Below are 21,803 nucleotides of genomic sequence, written 5' to 3'. Positions count from 1 at the left end.
GTTGCTTGCTCTCCATCAATATACACACAGTATTCATTCACATTATTCAGAAGTAGAAGTGAAGGAGGATAATAAAAGTTTCTACACTTATTTGCAATCTGCTCCATAACACGAATCCTCGGTCTAGGTAATTTTACTAGCTTGGTACTTGACTAATGACCCAGAGGTCATGAATTCCATAACACATTCCGTTCTTAACCATGAAAAAGTGAAGATAACGAAGAGTAAGTGGTCAATATCATTTTCCTATAAAGAATACAAAATTAAGAGTAGGACAAACATAGACCCCTGGACACATCAGAGTGGGATGGATCCTGGATATACCAGAGGTGTGATCTGGCGCATAGAAGGGTTAAACGTCCCCTATTGACCGGTCGCACCCGCCGTGAGCACTATATCTTGATTAGATTATCGGAGTAATCCGTAGTCAAAGTACAGTCCAACAACGTCAAACAGCATTCAACCTATTGACATGTCACTTTTGCAATTCCCTATAAATGTAACGATCATAGAATTTACAAAATGCTGACTTTATCCGATGCATATTAAAACAAACAGTTTTCGTCAAGTTGCTTAGGAGTAAAGAAAATTTCTTTTTAAAAATATAACCCCCCCCCCATCCCAGCATACTTACCTTTCTTCATCATGACTACACACAGTTTGTCTGCTAGACGCTGCTGACTAATTTCATCCTTAAGATATTGACACCGCCCGAGCACCAGATTCCACTAAGCTGGGGCTATGAATATTCACAATTTTGAGAAGCTTCTCTTATCATTATTACAATGTGCTTAGTAGTCAGTTTAGTTTCTTGATGACCAGGAATTACGATTTTTGATCGAAATAACACATTATCACCATGTGACCCCAACATTCCTTATCTTTTTTAAGGAAATTCATTGTCTGCTGGATGTCTCTGAAATTCTTTTAGCTCACCTGAGCTGAAAGGTAAAGTGGGCTTTTCTGATCGTCTGTTGTCCGTCTGTCTGTAAACTTTTCACATTTTCATCTTCTTCTCCAGAACCACTAGGCCAATTTCAACCAAACTGGCAAAACGTATCCTTGGGTAAAGGGCTTTCAAGTTTATCCAAATAAAAAGCCATTCCTCTTTCAAAGGGGAAATAATCACAAAAATAGGGTAGGGCATTTAAAAATCCTCTTCTCAAGAACCATTGGGCCAGAAGAGATGAGATTTACATGAAAGCTTTGACATCGTGCGGATTCAAGTATGTTAACACCATGACCCCCGGGGTTGGGTAAGGACCACAATGAGGGAATCAAAGTTTTATCTTTGAAATCTTCTCTTGAACCACTGTGCCAGGAAAGTATAAATTTACATGAAAGCTTCCTGACATAGTACAGATTGGTTGATCACTGTTAGTTATCTTCACCTTTCATTCATGTAAAAGGGACTTTTGACCAACTAAAACATTAAAGTGATCTACATGTTGGTCATGGATCTTGTAAAGGACAATACTATTGCAGTACTCAATGGCGGATTTAAGGGGGGCGCAGCCAGCACCCCCTCTCCTAAAATTTTTAAATTTAAGGTAAATCGTGATATCTTGCAGACTATAGGAAAATGTACTAAACGATAAAAGAAGCAATAATTTCTTCCACTCCCGGAGAAATAAATGACAAAATCTTGATTTCTTGAATTACTTTATTGGGAGAACTTAATTTTTCCCCAAAACCCTTAAAATTTGCGTCATTTTATTTTACAAAAAATGATAAAAAATAGTACAAATGACTAAATAGGAGACATATTTCAAGCCCTATAAAATCTGTAATATCCAGACCCCCTGCCTCATAAAGTGACGCCCCCCGTAACCGCAATTCCCGGATCCGCCCCTGGTGCCACTTACAGGGACACGTGGACTTTAACAGTACAAGTATTTATTTTCGTGGATGTTTGCAGATAACAGGTGTCCTATTGCGTATGGATGATTCACAAGTCAACAATTCGTTGGATTTGAAAAATTCGAGGACTAATCATACCCACGAAAGAACCACCGCAAGAACTATTTATAATGAATTTATTATTGATAACTTAACTTCTTCCTTAAATCCGGAACCAAATCATGTTGGAGTGTTTGCTTTAAAAATCGTTGAAATTTCCTACAATAACTCACAGTTGACATATCTCGATGGTGTTAATGCCAAAACTAGCATAACTTCCGCTTCTAATATGTTAATGACGACATCTTTCTACCCGATATAATGAAGGATTCGTGAATTTTCCCAGAAGTCATGCAATTACACGAAACGAATTTTTTCGCCGCATTTTAGACCCCCTGTCCTGCTGATAGTCTATTAAACAGAAAATATTGATTGTACCTATTGATCAGGCACTAGCTATCTATAATAGGATTGTCTATCTATAGTATTCTTTATTTTAAGAAACGTGGGTGAAACAATACAACTTTTGCTTTACGGTATTTCACGTTGATATATGGGTAAATGCAAAAAGAGTCAGTGATGGAAAATAATTATTTTGCACTTAAAGAAATATTCAATTTCAAAGACACGGAAGACTGACTTTATGTCCAGTTTAAACCAGGCATTGTTACTGCGAAACAATTTGTTCTCGATATTGGGAAAGAAAGTTCATCGACTGAAACTATAAATGATTTAGAAATAAGGTATGGCCTGCGCACAACAATATTTAAAAGGATCAACTGTTTATTTAGAATTTCTGTAATGATAGCGAAAATATTTCAGTGGGTTATATTCTAGTTATGGGACAAACACAATTTTAATCGGTATCAGACAACGGATTATAAATATAATAGCATGTGTGTCCAGCGGTCCGTATTTGCCCAACTATCTATTTTGTATTGCTTATAGGAGTTATGAGATTGATCACTGTTCGTTATCTACACCTTTCATGGAGCTGTATTTTTTACATCCAGAGTGAATTGATTATGACCTTGTGATATCAGGAATCAGACAGTATGACTTTAAAAACAAAATTGACGAAGGTATTGCAGGCCTGATTTACTTTTGCACACGCGTCAATCCAACTCATCCCATACATTTAGGTCACTAGATATGGTCATCAAAGACGTACTTTAGAATTAAAATTCTGTATCTTTGTCTTTAAGTTACACTAGAATATCAACATCTTAATAAGGATTGTGGAATAATGGTTTTTAAAACATAAATTACCTATATAAGCTGAATTTAGTATGTATGAGCTGAATATAAATGATCAATTCAATGATTGATTGATTGTCAATGAGGAACTCTAGCAGAATTTATTCAAAAACTTCTACGTGAGATGTGACTGTTTCCTGGTGCTTACTATATCGGCTTTGTTCTTCGTTTTGTATTTCATTAAATTGATAGGGGCCGAGTGGTTAGAGCATTGCGCTCAAAATCACACGGCCTCTCAACTCTGGTCGGCGCAGGTTCCAATTCCGCTCGCGCCGGTAAGTGAGAAAGTTTCCCAGTTTACTTTCGGAAGGTCGGTGGTCTCTTCCCAGGTACATTGTATTTGGGTTCTCTCTTCCACCAATTAAAAAACTGGGCGCCACCAGATAATTGAAAAATTGTTGAATGCATCAATCAATCGATCAATCGCCTTTCATGCATTCGTCCCATTGACAGGGATATTAAATGCACTTAAATTTGGAGCATGATTTTGAAGACTTTATCTTTTGGCAGGGAAGTTTGAGTGTACGATTGTCAAATGTGGAACTAATGCCAAGTGCGTTTAAAATAGAAAAGAACAATGTTGTTATAAGTGTCAACTGGAACCAAACATGTTCCCCATGTAACTTGTGTAATTCTCATATCACTTCTGGTTTACCAAACACAGAATGATAGACGATACATGTGATTTTAATATCCCTCTTATTCTTTTTATCCATTCTGACAAGATATCAAGTTCTTTTATATATATATATATATATATATATATATATATATATATATATTTATACGTATATCATCAATTAAGTTTTCAGAATTTAGGGCCTTCTAAAATATGCGATTTCAGGTCCTCATTTTCAAGTACATCGACATTATCGATGTGTCCATCTGGACTATAGTTGAAGGAAGAGGTAGAAAAATAAGAAAATGAATTGCATTTTCAACATATGGTCATCTAAGCACCGCTCTTGGACCTGTACGCAGGGTACATAAACATCACATTGCTCATTATAATCATAAAAATAGTTTGTTCATTATAGTCATACACACAATTTGTCTGCTCATTATAATCATACACACAGTTTGTCTGCTCATTATAATCATACACACAATTTGTCTGCTCATTATAATCATATAAACAGTTTGTCTGCTCATTATAATCATATAAACAGTTTGTCTGCTCATTATAATCATACACACAATTTGTCTGCTCATTATAATCATACATACAGTTTGTCTGCTCATTATAATCATATAAACAGTTTGTCTCTTAATTATAATCATACATGCAGTTTGTCTGTTCATTATAATCATATAAACAGTTTGTCTGCTCATTATAATCATATAAACAGTTTGTCTGCTCATTATAATCATATAAACAGTTTGTCTGCTCATTATAATCATATAAACAGTTTGTCTGCTCATAATAATAGTGCAAACAGTTTGACTGATTGATTTCTAGATTTTCTATTGTATTTTCAATACATAATCTACATAACTACTTTGCTGACGACATCTGCACACTATCTCACCGTCTTCAAGACTCCCAACATCAAGCCTCCAACCTAGAATCAACAGCAAAAAGAACTGGTCTTTACATCAACACCCAGAAAACAAAATCAATGAGAATCAACTCCATACAAACTGACGCTATCAAGATAAACAACATGGAGGTAGAGGACATCAAAGACTTCACCTACTTAGGAAGTATTGTCAGTACATCAGGGGGCACAGACGAAGACATCAAAGCAAGGAAAAGGAAGGCCCAGCAAGCTTTTGCCATGTTAAGACCAGTATGGCGAAGCAAGGCACTGAGAACACGTACCAAGATCAGAATCTTCAACACCAACGTGAAGTATGTTCTACTGTATGGGTCTGAAACCTGGAGAGAAACATCAACATCCATGAAATCAGTCCAGGTCTTTGTAAACAAGTGCCTGAGAAACATCCTCGGGATAAGGTGGTCAGATGTTATAAGCAATGCAAACCTGTGGAAGAGGACCAACCAACAACCAGTGGAAATCACCATCAGAACACGCAGATGGAACTGGATAGGGCGTACACTGAGGAAACCCAGTACTAACATCACAAAACAAGCCCTAGAATGGAATCCACAGGGACAGAGAAAGCGGGGACGGCCAAAGAACACCTGGCGCAGGGTATTAACATCAGACCTGAAGAAAATTGGCAAGACCTGGGGAGAAGCTAAGACCATTGCACAAGACAGAGGGAGATGGAAAGCCACTGTAGTCGCCCTATGTCCCCCATGGGACGAAGTGGATTAATGATGATCTACATAACTAATCTAGCTCCACGCCGGAACATGGTTTTCACAGCTTTGGTATAGGACCCAATATAATCGTATGCACTCTGTTCGTCCTTGACATTCGGAAGTGATGAAGATTTTCAAAGATATACATTGTAACACGTCTTTAATATACGAGCAACCGCCCCATCCTCCTGCATATATCCAGAGGTTACGAAGTGAATGTCACAGTTTTGGTGAAGACTCGCTGCTCATTATGGCCATGCCAACAGTGTGACTTCTTGATGTCCAGGAATAAAGACGGAAATGAAGATAACATTTATTTTGATGGTTTTGGCCGCACACCCCAGGGTCCTAGGGGCGTGAAATTTACAAAGGTTGTTTTCTTTGACCAATAGATTCAATATACTAAAATTGGATAAACTGTTCATAAGAAGGAGCTGAGAATGTTCACAAGTCTACGCCCGACCGACGACGACGACGGGCATAACAAATAACCTGAGTGACCCAAATGACCTATAAATACATGTTTAAATTCCTTACCGTTGAACATTTTGTACGAATTCAGGAATGAATTAGTCATCGAAGTTCACATTTTCGCGGAGATGAAATACGTCAATATTTCCGCATTTATACACTCAGTCAGTATTTGAAAATATAAAAAGCAAGTACATTTAATTAGAATAAATTTCATTTTAAATTTTGAAAGAGAAAGAGAACATAAATTGAGACACCACATCACTAATTTTCAATCACGTGTTGACTGTTTTCATGATTGCATGCTGAGGGACAATACAAAGACACGGTATTTCCTAATGTGTTGGCACAACTTTGTCATTTTGTTCCGTGGGAGTGATATGTGAATGCACTACCTGTTTTCACGTCACAGAGTGCGGTTAAATGTCTTCAAGCTTTGAGGAGAGAACAGCATTGATATTAAAATGTCTACTATTTTACCCTTTAGCAGTAGTTGCAACAGTTATTTACGTGTAATTTCATATGAACGTTTTCAATAAGTGTATCTCTTGAAATTCGCTACAATTACTTATTTGTCTTTTATTTCACCTTGAATTTAGTTTTTTTTTCCAAATATAATGAATACATGTGTTGTATATGTGCTTATATAAATCAATTTATCGTTAGTTAAACAAGGGGTGCATATTTCTCTTAGGCACCTGATCCCACTTCTGGGTGTGCCCAGGGGTACGTGTTTGCGCATGCCCTACTTATGATTTTGTATTCTTAATATGAATCATGAGACTGATCGTTATTTTCAATTTTGCATGCATTTTGCCGTTTTACATTGAAGCGCCGCCTGCTAAAGTTAACTATGACTACCTCTATGTACCTATATACAATGCATTATGAAACATTTGATTTACTATTACAATGACGAGATCTTTGAAATCCTAACTCACTATAGTCATAGCAATGAAAGATTGACTTACTAATGGCAAATAATTTGATAATAGTGTATTACTCATAGGCATTATTTTGTTAGAGCACTACATTTTGTATAATGCATCTCTTGAGGTACAAAAAAATCATCACGTACTTTTATGTGGATTTCCTTACGTTTTCTGGCAATTCAACAATACACATATATATGTAATATGCATAAAGAATTGTAATACAATATGTACAAACCAACATGTATAGAGGAAGATTAGAGTGTTGTGAAAAGAAGGTGAAATGTGTAAAACTGTGACTGCTTAATCTTAATTCAACGTGTTTACCGAATGAAAAAAGATCACCGGGTTTCTATACATATATACATGGTTGAATTCAGTGATTTACGTGCCATTTAAAAATTCTCTGCTATAGCATTCATCCTTAACGAATTATTATATAGAGAGAGTAAACAAACTGTATTTTCCCTGTTATAGGTAACACGCGAGATTTACGGTACTGAATCTCGCAGGATGACAGTGTTGAATCTCGCAGGATGACAGTGCTCGATCGCGCAGATTGATTACTGTACACGAATAACGTTTAGCTACGGTGAAATAGGTGTTGACGTTTTCTTATCAAACACCCGAATTAGAAATTCATAAGGGAAATTCAAGATTATTTATCATTTTTCTGTATACATGCCAGGTTTTATGAATATGTGGGATCGATATGTACATATTGTTATGGATTAACCGCGCTCATGTAGTACGCAAACTTCGCAACAAATATGTATAGCTATAATCACGCACTCACCAAAACATAAAACGATTTCTAGTAATGAATGTACGTGTTCTTACGAGAGAAAAGTGGAATGCGTGTGTTTTCGTTCTAGATAAATGCCTTCATTTCATAGCTATGGTGAATCTCTCATAGCAATAGACAGTGCATTGCTATGGAAGTGAGTATTTTAGGAGTTGAGGGTTCTCATGGACAACAATGAATTATGATGGATTAGTTTCAAACGTTCACGTAAATCCGTGAAAAAAAACCCAACATTTTATTCACTTATCAATGAAAAGTCAGATCAGTGGTATCAATCACATACAATTACAATATATCCGGATGTGAAATAGACTTCTGAAGCTGATAACTGAGCAATTAACCGACATTCTTCTGCAAGCAGACGGCACATTGTGCATCATCAAAGGAAACCAATCAAAATCTCCCCTTTAGTGCGATAATGAGGAAATTCCGCGCAACAACGGAAGAAATATAATCCTGGTAATATATAAGAATTGAATACAGATATATGTGGAGTAATTGATGATGTAGAAGTTGCAGCGTTGGTTGACAGAGAATTAGAATTGGTGTTACATATCAATGGTAATCAAAAAGAATGTGGCAAGTTGCATGCATAAAAATACAAAACCTATTCTTAACACATTTAGGTCTCCTTAGTTACTCAGCCTTCGTCGTGTGTCGTCTGTTAACAACTGGACAATTTTTAGCTTTCTCTTGATAGCTACCCTTCCAATTCTTCTCAAGTTTTGTATGAATGATCTTTAGGGCAAGGGACAGAAATAATAAATATCAGGACTACTTCACCCCCGGAGCCTTGGGAGTGAGGCACATACTGCCAAAGGTTCACCAATTTTCAAAATCCTTTACCAAAATTATGAATTTGATAATCCTCGGGTTAGTGGTTTCCGTATCATGGTGGGTACAATAAGGTCATAGTGATTACATGTGTCCGTTAACAAATGTACATTTTTAACTTCTTGATAACAATCCTTCCCTCCAAATTTGGTATTGAGCATCTTTGGGACAAGAGGGGGGATTAAGTGATTACCTTGGTTTAACTGATATGATACGCAGATGAGAGGCATAAACACCATATACAGGTGATAATGGAATATTGCTACATAAGTATTAAAAGTTGACGATAGAGAAGCTGAAATCATCAAGTTTGTAATACAGTTGAGTTGTTAGTTTTCAACGGCAAACTAACAACTCAACTGTATGACAAAGGGATGATTTCAGCTTCTCCATCGTCAACTTCCCACATTTATGTAGCAATATTCCATTATCACCTGCATATGGTGTTTATATATCTCAACTGATTCGATATGCAAGAGCTTGTTCTGGGTATAGTCAGTTTTTAAATCGAGGTAAGCTACTGACAAACAAGTTGATGGTACAGGGATTTCAACAGTCTCGATTGAAGTCAGCATTTCGCAAATTCTATGGTCGTTATAACGATCTAGTTCGTCAATACGACCTCGCATTGGGTCAAATGCTGTCTGACGTGTTTCATACCGATTGTTAAGCCGTTCTTGGCACACTGATTTGACTGCGGATAACTCCGTTTACCTGATCAGGATATGGGGCTCACGGCGGGTGTGACCGGTCAACAGGGGATGCTTACTCCTCCTAGGCACCTGATCCCACCTCTGGTGTGTCCAGGGGTCCGTGTTTGCCCAACTATCTATTTTGTATTGCTTGTAGGAGTTATGAGATTGATCACTGTTCGTTATCTTCACCTTGCATCTATGCTTAATAATCCAAGAATGAAACAAATAAATAAATGTGGAGGAGTATGTGGTATCGTTTATTTTGAGTTCACTGGGATATATAGAATCGACATAGAAAAGAAAATGAGTGTGGCCATTTACAGCTCTATGTTTTAGTGTCCTGAAATCTTGACTTTGAATGCGATGAACATTGTTGCTTTAGTCATGAAATATGTATCACGGAGTTCATGTTTCACTGCAAAGTGTATATATACGTGTAGGAAAATATATCCAGTTTTGTATAACCTTTGTTTCTTCCCATGCGAAGTGCCAATCCCTAATCCCATAATATATTGTGGCACAAAAGGTTGGACGCCTCCAAGGACTAACTCGTTCAATATTTTATGTACATTATGTATATCAAAAAGATGTATATTTTCTCTTCTTCAAGCCAGTCTTATGGGACAATTTTATCTGACACCTATTTATATGTCTCATTCAGGCGTCTGTTATACTGCACATTGAGCAATACAGTAAAACACACATACAGGTACAGCGAAGTGCTGAGGACGAAAGGTTTGATTCGTTATAAACGTAATTCATGATACTGAATAAGATCCTGACATTTCAATACTACAGGGAATGAATTCCACTTCTCTGTAACGGAGCGTGAATTCATCTTGAACGTGTTCTCTGTGACCGGGTTTACTATACTACAGTATATTATGTCATCCAAATAAAAGATTTAATCGACAAAACTACATTACTGTTTTAGTTCAGATTTCACTGAGGGACATTGCCTCACATCTCGCACATGCAGCTATGAAATACATGTAGATGAATGAAATACAAACAGTGACCAATCTCATAACTCCTATCAGCAATACAAAATAAAGAGTTGGGCAAACACGGACCACTGGATAAAGCAGAGGTGGGATCAGGTGCCTAGCTAGGAGGAGTGAGTATCCCCTGATTTGCTAAACTTCCATGACGTCACATGAGGATATAGCTACTTGTGCCCTAAGAGTTTTGATTTCGGAATCAGCTGTTTATTTTACTGAGTACACACATGTAGCTGTCTTAACAGTGAGATATACTACATGTATAAGTTGTACTTAATCTAATAAAAACAATCACTTTTACCAATATCCTTTCGACGGACCGAGATTTTGAAGAATAAAGGAGTGGTAGTAAAAAAGTCATTAAAAACATGAACCACTATATCAATACACACTCTGCATTAAGACATAAACAGAATGAGCATCGGGATCGGTCCTCTATTTGCACGGTACAGGGGTCACCCGGACAAGAAGTATAAGAAAAAATACTTCTTTATTTTTTACTTTTAATTTGTAAATGTTTCACCATTATTCCTTCTTTTTCTTTTACCATACACCTTTTATTGAGTTTTTCTTTCTTTTGACGCCTAAGACTGTGTGCGTGCCTATTAAGTGAAACCGATACCCGCCAAGGTTTGAAAGGTAAATTAATATGTACATGTACATCCAGAAAAATGCTTTCATGAACCTCCTGTGCCTGTCGCATACATGAAGGTCTATAAAGGTTGATAGAATAAAGGCAGATCTTTGTAATAAGTATTCAACAACCGCTAAGATGCTAGTTCCTCTTGTGGGTCATTACAATATTGTATGATACTCTTCCCTGGAACCTAATTACGCATTTTGACACTAAGGCTGTGTAACGGGTATGGTGAGCAATAAAAATTGACTCAATAAGCCGGTCAGTATGTGTTACATGTAGTATGAGTGTTTAGCTGAATGAAAATTGCCAAAACGTTGTGAAAATTTACACATCTATTATAGACATATTCGTATTCTCCTCAATATTGGCGTCTTCGATAATTTCCGTGGATGAAAGATTATTTTCATAGTGTAAAACAGTGGCAATTCCATCCTTATACACTGTCTGTGTACAACCAGTCTAAATCCTTCATACATACACTGCACTTATGTAACATTTAATGATAAAAAAAAATTAAATATATATTTCTGTAGTCGCGATGAACTTATTCATTGAATAGTTCATACGATGTAACTGAAGACTTATCGAAAGAATGTGCTATAATTGAATTTAAATAAAACATTTCTATACTCATATATCGTGACGCATAGAGTATTCCCCGTAACTCGAGCGTGTTGGTCAAGGGCGAATGTTTTCGTCCAATGCACTAACTTTAATACTATATTACGAATCCTGACTAATCAGTGACGTAAGCTTGGCTGTTTGGTCAAAGCTACGTCCTAAATATATATTTTTTCATGCATCAAGCCCTTGATTAATAAATGCTACTGTAATACTACAAACCTTTACATTTGCAATGTACTAAATATATTAAAAGAAACCTTCTACGGTGGTGCCCTTGTGCTCTACACGGTCTTGATGGAAACCTGCTAGGATGGTGCTCTGTGTGGCGCGTATACACACAGTCTTGAGAAATAGCAACATAACACATATCATGAATTTCGGTTAATGAAGTATGCTGGCGTACAGCGTCACGGTTAATGAAGTATGCTGGCGTACAGCGTCACGGTTAATGAAGTATGCTGGCGTACAGCGTCACGGTTAATGAAGTATGCTGGCGTTCAGCGTCACGGTTCATGAAGTATGCTGGCGTACAGCGTCAGGGTTAATGAAGTATGCTGGCGTACAGCGTCACGGTTCATGTCCGTATGTATTTTCAGATTGTTTTTTTAAAATAGGTTTGCAGCTAAGATTTGGAGTAATGTCAATCATTGGGAAGTGTATTTGTATGCCTCCGAGATCAAAGATCGGGGGCATATTGTTTGTGTCCTGTCTATCATTCTGTCAGAAACTTTAACCTTACTAATAACTTTTGAACAGTAAGTGATAGAGCTTTGGTATTTCACATCAGTGTTCCTTGTGACAAGACCTTTCCGTGGGTACTACACCTTTCGACTTTGGCATTTAACCTACTTTAAAATAAATTGGTCATAACTTCTGAATGGTAAATATTAGAGCTTTCCTCTTGCACATGCGCATTTCTTGTGACAAGATATTTCTACTGATTTCAAGATATTTGTCCTTGTGACCTTGGCCATCTTTGGAATTAGCCATTATCAGGGGCATTTATGTTTCACAAACACATCTTGTTGATTTCTACGTGTACTAACATTATATCCGATAATAAAGGTAGACGATTAAAATTTTATAGTTTTAAGATTTTGTGCATAGGTATCTGTCTCTCCTAAATGAAAAGGCGAAGATAACGAGCAGTGATCAATCTCATAACTCTTATTTAAAGAGAATATACGGAATTTAAAGTTCGGCAAACACGGACCCCTGGATATACCTAAGTGCCAAGGAGGAGTAAGCATTTCCTGTCCACCGATCACACCCTCCGTGAGCCCTATATCTCTATCGGGTGAACAGGGTGATCCGTCATATATCAAATAATGTAATAGTTATGTATCAATTTAAAGGGGTGTACGCTAACTAAGCTGTGATTTCTTTTGTTATTTGTCATCCGTACATCATTCATAACGCAAACTCATTCAGATTAACCCCACTCACATAATTTACTTAGTTACGTCACTGTATTCAGAAAGTATGATTTCAGGTGCACGGCTGACATAAGATGCATAATTTGTAAGAACATACTGCGCATCATTTTCATTTAGACATTTCAGAATTTTAGTTCAGTATGAAGACACCGATAGAGTTGATGTTACATTTTAGCGTCCACGGTCTCGTCCATCACCTAGCGTTTGTCACGTGTACATCATGTACAGTGAAACCTGTCTAATTCAAGTTTGTTCGGAATACAGTGTATCGGAATAAAAAGCAATGGACGTATGAAATTCAGCATGAAAATAAGGATCGGAATGCCCATTCAAACGGATTGCACAGGTGTGGGATTAGGCAATTTTCACTGTATAAAATTATGATCCCCACAATGACTACCGATTAAATGTTGAGGAATCCTGTACTAAGTTGAAATATTAAAATAATTATGTACGTGTACTTCCTACAAGTCATACTCGTGCATGGTATATATTTATACTTACTGTATATCCGAAGAAAGGATTGTATTTAGGACAATGATCACAGTAAACAGGAGCTAAATGTATTTTAAATCATCATACCAAATTCAATTTTATTTCAATCCATTACATTTTATGATCAAAACGGTCACTAATTATAAATGTGAAGATAGTTATGCCCATTCTAACGTAATTCATGCATTTTGCTTATTGTTTACGTCATTTGTCGTTGGGTTTTGTGTTTTTGTTATATGAAATACGACACGAATGTGAATGGATCACGCGCTCGACCTTTTCCGTAACCAGTACGGAAATAGCTGAGTAGTTACAATTGATGGCACGGAATGTTTACGTTTGACGGAAATTATGTTCTTGTGTCATTCTATCATGACGTCACAATGGAAAGTTTTCCGTCTTGTTAACAATGGTTGTTTTATAGCCTCAAACGTAAGTGCATTAGCCAATCAAATGACAGATTACAAAACAGTTGAATTAGAATGAAGTAATGGTAAAAATAGATTGTAATCCACTAATAAAAGGTTTCCGAGTATCGTTCTCAAAATTCTCCTAGTGTGACGCAGCCATTGAATTTGAGTTGGTGGACTAAAGAAAAACTAAGATAAACACCTTCCTTATGTAAAGACAATAGCGTTCGAAATAACACTTGACGAAATCCAATAGAGAACTGAATCACGCCCATTATAAATCGACCGATGTGATGGATTTATTGAATTACCCAGCACTTCCGGGATTCCTCTACACACGGAAGAAAATATAAGGTATACTAAGGTTAACAGGACATTTAATGAATACTTAATGCGAACTCGTAGTATGACGTTTCCTTACATTTAACTTCTTTTAAAGAATGTCATTTTGAAAGATATTTGTAGGCGATAAAAACATTGAGTTTATATGGTACAGCTACTGTTTGGCGTGTTAATAGTCAATAATCGTGCCGAAAATCTAACGCTTGTCATTTACTGTACCTACACAGCATGTAAAGCAATGTTTTATTCAGTGCAGTATACATAGTACTCGTTTTGCTTTTTCTTACAAACTGTTTTGACTACTACCCTGCAAATAATGACTAAACAAGATACACTTTGTAAATACGAGGGAAGTAGTAGCGTTTTTCTAATGAAACTAAATAACCCAATTAATCCAAGCCGGAACACGCTACTGAAGTATAGTACATGTATACCATCAACATCTGCGCTGAATAAGTGCAAACTACTGCATTTGGACAGAAAGTCAGTATTTCGCAACTTCTATGGTCGCCATAATGATCTAATTTGCTAATACAATCTATCAATGGGTTGAATGTTTCATATCAATTGTTAGACCGTTCTTTACATCCTGATTTGACTACGAATCACTCCGTTTACCTCATCAAGATATATGGCTCACGGCGGGTGTGACCGGTCAACATGGGATGCTTAGTTCTCTTAGGCACCTGATCCCACATCTGGTGTGTCCAGGAGTCCGTGTTTGCCGAACTATATATTTGTATTGCTTATAGGAGTTATGAGATTGATCACTGTGCGTTATTTTCGCCTTTCATTCAAAGTGAAGTCTGAGTTTTAAATCTATATGACCGTGTTTATTTCGTGCGCGTATCAATCAATTTTAGATTTGATTGTTGTTCGTCCCGTCGAGAATTTTTCACTCATATTGAGACGTCGCAAGCAGTTGGTGAAGTACCACAATTTAGACCTATGCTTAGCGCCCAGGGCCGTAGCAGTGAAGGTTCTTTAACGTACCAACGCCTGCCGCGTCACGAGACCTCCGTTTTGAAGGTTATATTCGAAAGATCCGTAATTCTCACTTCTAAATGCCTAGCGTTTGGCGAAGGAGCAATCACTACCTATTTTAACGTCTTAGGTTTGATGCGGCAATGGCACGAGTGGGGTTCGAACTCACGTTCTTTCGGTTACGAAGCGACGCTCTACCCCTGAGGTACCGCGACCGGTTGGTTTCAACATTGAATAATGGTTTTCCACAGGATGGATGGGGCTTAAATTACGGTGACAGGGTAATAAATGATGGATATCAAAAGTGAGGGTAAATTGAATTAGAGCTTTATTGTTTTGAAGTTAAAAGAACCCAGTTCTTATAAAATGTTTAGGTTTTAGGTTTTGACGCGATGAGTCGCATTAATCACAGCTATCCTCATCACTGGTTTTGACATCTAATGATGAGTCACAGCTATCCTCATCACTGGTTTTGACATCTAATGATGAGTCACAGCTATCCTCATCACTGGTTTTGACATCTAATGATGAGTCACAGCTATCCTCATCACTGGTTTTGACATCTGATGAGTCACATCTATCCTCATCACTGGTTTTGACATCTGATGATGAATCACAGCTATCCTCATCACTGGTTTTGACATCTACACCAGAACTGCCTTTACCTCAGCCACCACATTGTTGCAATGTATTTCTGAGAAAGCCTGATCATAGCAGCAGTTTTTGAAATTTTATATCTTTTCTGAATGAAAATTGTTACATATTATTCATTGAATTATTTCTTCTCCAAGGTAATAACACAGATTGCATTTAAACAGGATGAATACTAGTTTTAACTTCATATGAAGTTGAACATTAGGGTGCCTCCAAAATCTGAAAATCGTGGTAACATATGCTCTTTTTAGGAAAAATATTGTGTCCGTTTTGTCTAAATAAAACACTAGGCAGTCTACTGACATGTTACATGGGGTTTAAAAGTCTCGTTTAAAACCAATATTTCGCAAATTATTGTCGTTATAACGATCTAGTTTGTGAATACAACTTGTCATTGGGTCAAATGCTGTGTGACGTGTTTCATACTAATTGTTAGGCCGTTGTTTGCACATAAATTTTGACTACGGATTGCCTCGTTTGCCTGATCAGGATATAGGGCTTACGGCGGGTGTGACCGGTTGTCAGGGGATGCTTGCTCCTCCTAGACACCTGATCCCGCCTCTGGTGTGTCCAGGGGTCCGTGTTTGCCCAACTCTTAATTCTGTGTTCCTGATAGGAATTATGAGATTGAACATCTGTTCGTTAACTTTTCATGCTATAGTTTCATCGTTGCATCGCGCCTACTACAATTGCAGGATTGCAAAGCGTTGTGTCGAGGAGTGATATGATGACATGTACTATTAGATTGAATGCAAACCATAGACTCACAAACATACCGGTACTCATATCCTTCTTAAACTTCATTACCCGAACGATATTTGCTAATTGATCACAGTGAGAAACCAAATTTGAACAGCAAATGCAATCGATACAGAACCCACATATAATTTCATGTACGGGTGCGTATTGGTACGCTTCTATAATCATATACTGTAATTATTTGGGAGTTTGATGTAAATTTGTCTAAGATTTCTAATATTACGAAATTGCGCAGTAGAATATTTTCATATTAATATGGAATTGAATTACAATTTATTTTCAAATATAAGCACAGATTTTATTTTTTAAGAACCTTTTAACTGTCATTTACCTGACGAACAATTTACGTTTGCGTAGGTTACGAAATGCACTCTGTTATTTCTAATTGAGGATTCCAAGGGAAAATGTATTCTTTTGTATTCTCTTCACCTATTTCCGGTAATGAGAGATGTATGGAAAATAATGTTCAACTTGCATGTACCTAAATTTCGTAATTTCCATAGCTGTATAACACTGCCATTATTTTATACATATAAAGCCATACAGTTTCAATTTAGCAAGGGAAATGGTGTATGAGTAACGTTGTTCTAATGCAAGGTGAAGATAACGAACAGTGATCAATCTCATAACTCCTATAAGCAATACAAAATAGATAGTTGGGCAAACACGGACCCCTGGACACACCAGAGGTGGGATCAGGTGCCTAGGAGGAGTAAGCATCCCCTGTTGATTCTTGAGTGTTGATCGCTCTTACGTCTCATATTGTTACCTTCAGATCGTTGGAGTTTATGTTTCTTTAGGTCACAAACATCAGGGTGTCCAGTTAGCGCACGTATTAAAACACTCGCAGCTCACCGCTGCAACGCGAACTGGATGCTGCTGCCCAGGTAGCATGCATGTTGAAACACTCGCATATAACCGCTACAACACGAATCGGATAATCCTCGGGATCGGTAGTGGTTTATGTAAGCTGGTATCCGGTAACGAATACCAGGTGTTTCGCTGCAGAGAGTTATTTTTGACCTGTTTATTTCTGTTTTATTTTATTTTTTCACTTTTTTTCTTTTTATGTTTTTTGTTGTTATATTAGGCCATTACTGTGTGAATGTATATATGTATTGTGTTTCTACGAATATTGTTATGGTTGATACTGTAAAGGTGGTTACTGTAAACTGTCAGGGGCTTTCTACTCCATCCAAAAGGCAAGATGTTTTAAATTTTTATAAAACAAAAGGCTTTTCTATTGTATGCTTACAAGATACTCATTTCACACGTGATATAGAGGCTTGCAAAGAAGCACAATGGGGATACAAATGTGTTTTTAATTCTTTTTCTTCCAACTCCAGAGGTGTTGCAATACTTTTTAACAATAATTGTGAACTTGAATTACACAAAGAAAAGAAAGACTCCAATGAAAACTTATTAGCAATTGATTTAAGTATTAATAACAATAGAACAACATTAATTTGCCCAACTATCTATTTTGTATTGCTTGTAGGAGTTACGAGATTGATCACTGTTTGTTATCTTCACCTTGCATTAGTTAACATATATGGACCTAATTTTGATTGTCCAGAGTTTTATGAAAAAGTACGAGAATGTTTTATAGATTTCGATAATGATTACTTCATATTGTGTGGAAATTTTAATATAGCTTTGGATCAAGCTCTGGATACTCAAAATTATTGCCATGTAAATAATCCCAAGGCAAAGGATATGCTTATTGAGGTTATGAATGATTTACATTTAGTAGATTATATGCGAGTTCTCAAACCATGTAATAAATTGTATACATGGAGGGGAAAAAAGCCATTTAAGAAAGCACGCCTGGACTATATCTTAATCTCCGAAAACTTTACCAATATCACTGAAGACTGTTCAATTAGATCTGTTTATAGATCTGACCATTCCATAGTAGTCATCGAGTTCAGATTTAACACATTTGAGAGAGGACTGGGTTTATGGAAGTTCAATAACCTACTTTTATATGACAAAGTCTTTGTTGAAAAAGTAAAACAACACATTCAATTAGTAAAATCACAATATTCCCATGACTCTCTAGATGAGAATTCTGAGCTTGATGATGCTTTATTTCTAGAAACCTTACTTATGGAAATACGAGGAGTGACAATTTCTTACTCATCTTACAAAAAAACGAGAAAGAAATACTTTAGAGGCCAGTTTGATAGAAGAAATCAGTGAAATCGAAACCAATTAATCGGAGGAGCTTGGGGTATTGGAAGAAAAACAAAAACAATTGGAAAATATAAGAATGAAAAAATTAAAAGGTCACTCTGTGCGTTCTAGAACCAAATGGATTGAAGGGGAAAAACCCACAAAATATGTTTGTCATCTAGAGGCAAGAAACTATTCAAATAAGACAATAAAAAAAATAGAAACCCAAGATAATGGGATTATCTATAATCAATCAGATATTCTGAAAGAAATCAAACAGTTTTGTGAAAACCTATATAAGAATTATGACTCTGATTTGATCAATGCAAGGCGAAGACAACTAACATTGATCAATCTCACAACTCCTACAAGCAATACAAAATAGATAGTTGGCCAAACACGGACCCCTGGACACACCAGAGGTGGGATCAGGTGCCTAGGAGGAGTAAGCATCCCCTGTTGACCGGTCACACCCGCCGTGAGCCCTATATCCTGATCAGGTAAACGGAGTTATCCGCAGTCAAAACCAGTGTGCCAAGAACGGCTTAACAATCGGTATGAAACACGTCAGACAGCATTTGACCCAATGTGAGGTTGTATTGACAAACTAGATCGTTATAACATAATATGGACTTGAATGATATATTAACTTCAACAGAATTACCTAGACTTGATCAAAAAACTTCCATTGATCTAGAAAAAGTTATTGGTGAGCGTGAAATCTTTCAAGTGCTTAAAGAAATGAAAAACAATAAGTTTCCAGGCAGTGATGGATTTACAACAGAATTTAAAAAAAAAAATTGGAATGACCTTAAGGTTTATATTACTGGTGCTATTAATCAAATCTTTAGGCAAGGGTATTTACCAGTCTCGCAGAGACTTGGTATCATTTCTTGTTTACCAAAGGGTGATAAACCAAGGCAATTCCTTAAGAAATGGTGGCCTATCACTCTACTTAATGTGTTATATAAATTAATATCAGGCTGTATTAGCCAAAAAATTAAAAGTACTTTAAATTATCTTATTTCTAATACACAAACTGGCTTCATAAAAGGTAGATTTATAGGGGAAAATACTAGATTTACATATGACCTCATGGCATATACAGAAAAACATAATTTACCAGGCTTGCTTATGTTTATAGATTTTGAGAAGGCATTTGACTCAATATCATGGTCGTTTATATATAAGGTCTTAGATTTTTTTGGTTTCGGTAACAATGTAATTACTTGGGTTAAAATTCTAAATACCAATATCAAAGCCTCGGTTCTACAATGCGGAAAGCTTTCTGAACAATTCGACATTCAGAGAGGGTGCCGTCAGGGTGACCCTATTGCCCCATACTTATTTATTCTATGTGCAGAAGTACTTGCTATTTTGACTAAACAAAATAAAAAAATATTAAAGGCATAGTTATCAATGATAAAGAACATAAAATGTCTCAGTACGCGGATGATACATCTTTGACCCTTGACGGCTCAGATAAATCACGTTTTAATGCTTTGGGAACCCTAGAATTCTTCTCAAAGCTACCAGGATTAAAAATAAACAGCTCAAAAACAAAAATTATATGGATCGGAGCAAACAAAATTCTGCTGATGTCTATCATTACCCAAGATGGAAACTAGACTGGAGATCCATAAGCTTCACTCTCCCAGGAATACATTTTTCAGTTGATCTAGAAAGAATTGTAGAATTAAATTTTAGTCCTCAGATTCCTACTATACATGCAATGATAAAGCAGTGGAGTAGAAGGATTTTAACACCTATAGGAAGAGTCACAGTCATTAAAACGCTTCTCCTCCCAAAATGTAATCACTTATTTTCTGCACTACCAAATCCCAGTCAAGAAATCATAAACTCATTAACAAAGGAACTTTTTAGATTTATATGGAAAGCAAAATGTGATAAAGTTAAAAGAGTAACGGTTACTCAAAAATGCATGATGGGTGGGCTTAACATGACCAATATAAATAATTTCATAATATCTTTAAAGTGCTCATGGATTCAAAAAGTAATAACATGCAACCAATCCTGGATAAACATTTTTGAAGCTTATTATGGAAAAGGAGTGGTGAATAAAATCTTAGATTTTGGGGATGAATATATATATTGTCTGCTAAAAATACTTTTTATCCATTTTGGACTGATATTTTTACTTCATGGTTGAAGGTAATGAGTTTACACTTGGCATTGAATTCTCGAACGCAAACGAAATTTGTAAATGTTCCAATATGGTTCAATTCAAAAGTTAAAGTTGGCAAGTCATATGTGTTTGCAAAAAAGTGGTATGAAAAAGGTGTCAAGACTGTCAATGATTTTGTAGACTCTAACGGTGTTTTTCTAACAATGGATAGATTTGAAGAAAAAAATTGACACTGATCAAGTTTGTTTTATGCAATACAACAGTATTATAAATTCTACTTCTACGATGGCAAAAAACTGTGTGTCAAAAGAGTTGAGAAAATATGTTAATGGTCCATCCACACCTTTTCACTATGAAGATATACTATTGCATAAGAAATGCACAAATTATACATATATATATATATAAGAGCATTACTTATAAAGAAGAAATCCCGACTTCAATTGCTAAATGGAATTCCTGTCCATTTTTGAGGGGCTATAGAGATATCATTACCAAAGAAGTTTTTGAAATATGCTTTAAATTAACGTCATATTCAGCAGCACAATGGTTATAATACAGAATTCTACATAGAATTATACCTGTTAAAAGTTACTTGAAAAAAATCAAAGTTGTGGATAATGATATTTGCTCATTTTGTGGACACAGCTCTGAAAACATTGAACATATTTTTGTGTTTTGCGACAAAATAGGAAATTTGTGGAACCAACTAAGCTTACATATTTATGAGAAAACAACAAATAGAATTGGTTTCAATGTATTTAATATCATTTTTGGTGATTGTCCATTACAAAATTCCAACAAAGTAATAAATTTCATAATTTTATATACCAAACAATATATATATATATATATATATATATATATATGTTGCAAACAAAACAGATTACCATATTTTGAGGGTGTATTACAATATATTAGGATTAAATATGAAATTTGCCATTGTATATTTTCAAAAAACTGTTATTTTAAAAA

The 21,803-nt window shown here is 36.1% G+C and overlaps 2 protein-coding genes across 2 annotated transcripts in view; both read left to right on the top strand.

Annotated features, from left to right (window-relative positions):
- The first annotated feature begins 4,820 nt into the window (after positions 1–4,820).
- Positions 4,821–5,438, top strand: LOC125651245 (uncharacterized). Its single transcript, XM_048879824.2, has one exon. It carries the CDS (start codon positions 4,821–4,823, stop codon positions 5,436–5,438), a length of 618 nt encoding a protein of 205 aa, XP_048735781.2.
- Positions 5,439–13,912: 8,474 nt separating this feature from the next.
- Positions 13,913–21,803, top strand: part of LOC125650049 (NT-3 growth factor receptor-like) — a 97,958-nt gene continuing 90,067 nt past the window's right edge. The window contains exon 1 of the mRNA XM_048877988.2: positions 13,913–14,122. The gene's annotated coding sequence lies outside the window, so the exon portion shown is untranslated. The remainder of the gene's footprint in view (positions 14,123–21,803) is intronic.

Source organism: Ostrea edulis, chromosome 5 (assembly GCF_947568905.1).
Source record: "Ostrea edulis chromosome 5, xbOstEdul1.1, whole genome shotgun sequence".
NCBI lineage: Eukaryota > Metazoa > Mollusca > Bivalvia > Ostreida > Ostreidae > Ostrea > Ostrea edulis.
The sequence above is the reverse complement of the archived record's forward strand: the minus strand, read 5'-3'. Positions and strand labels throughout refer to the sequence as shown.

Coding starts and splice junctions, on each gene's coding strand:
- LOC125651245 (XM_048879824.2), top strand. CDS start 4,821: ATGGAGGTAGAGGACATCAAAGACTTCACCTACTTAGGAAGTATTGTC.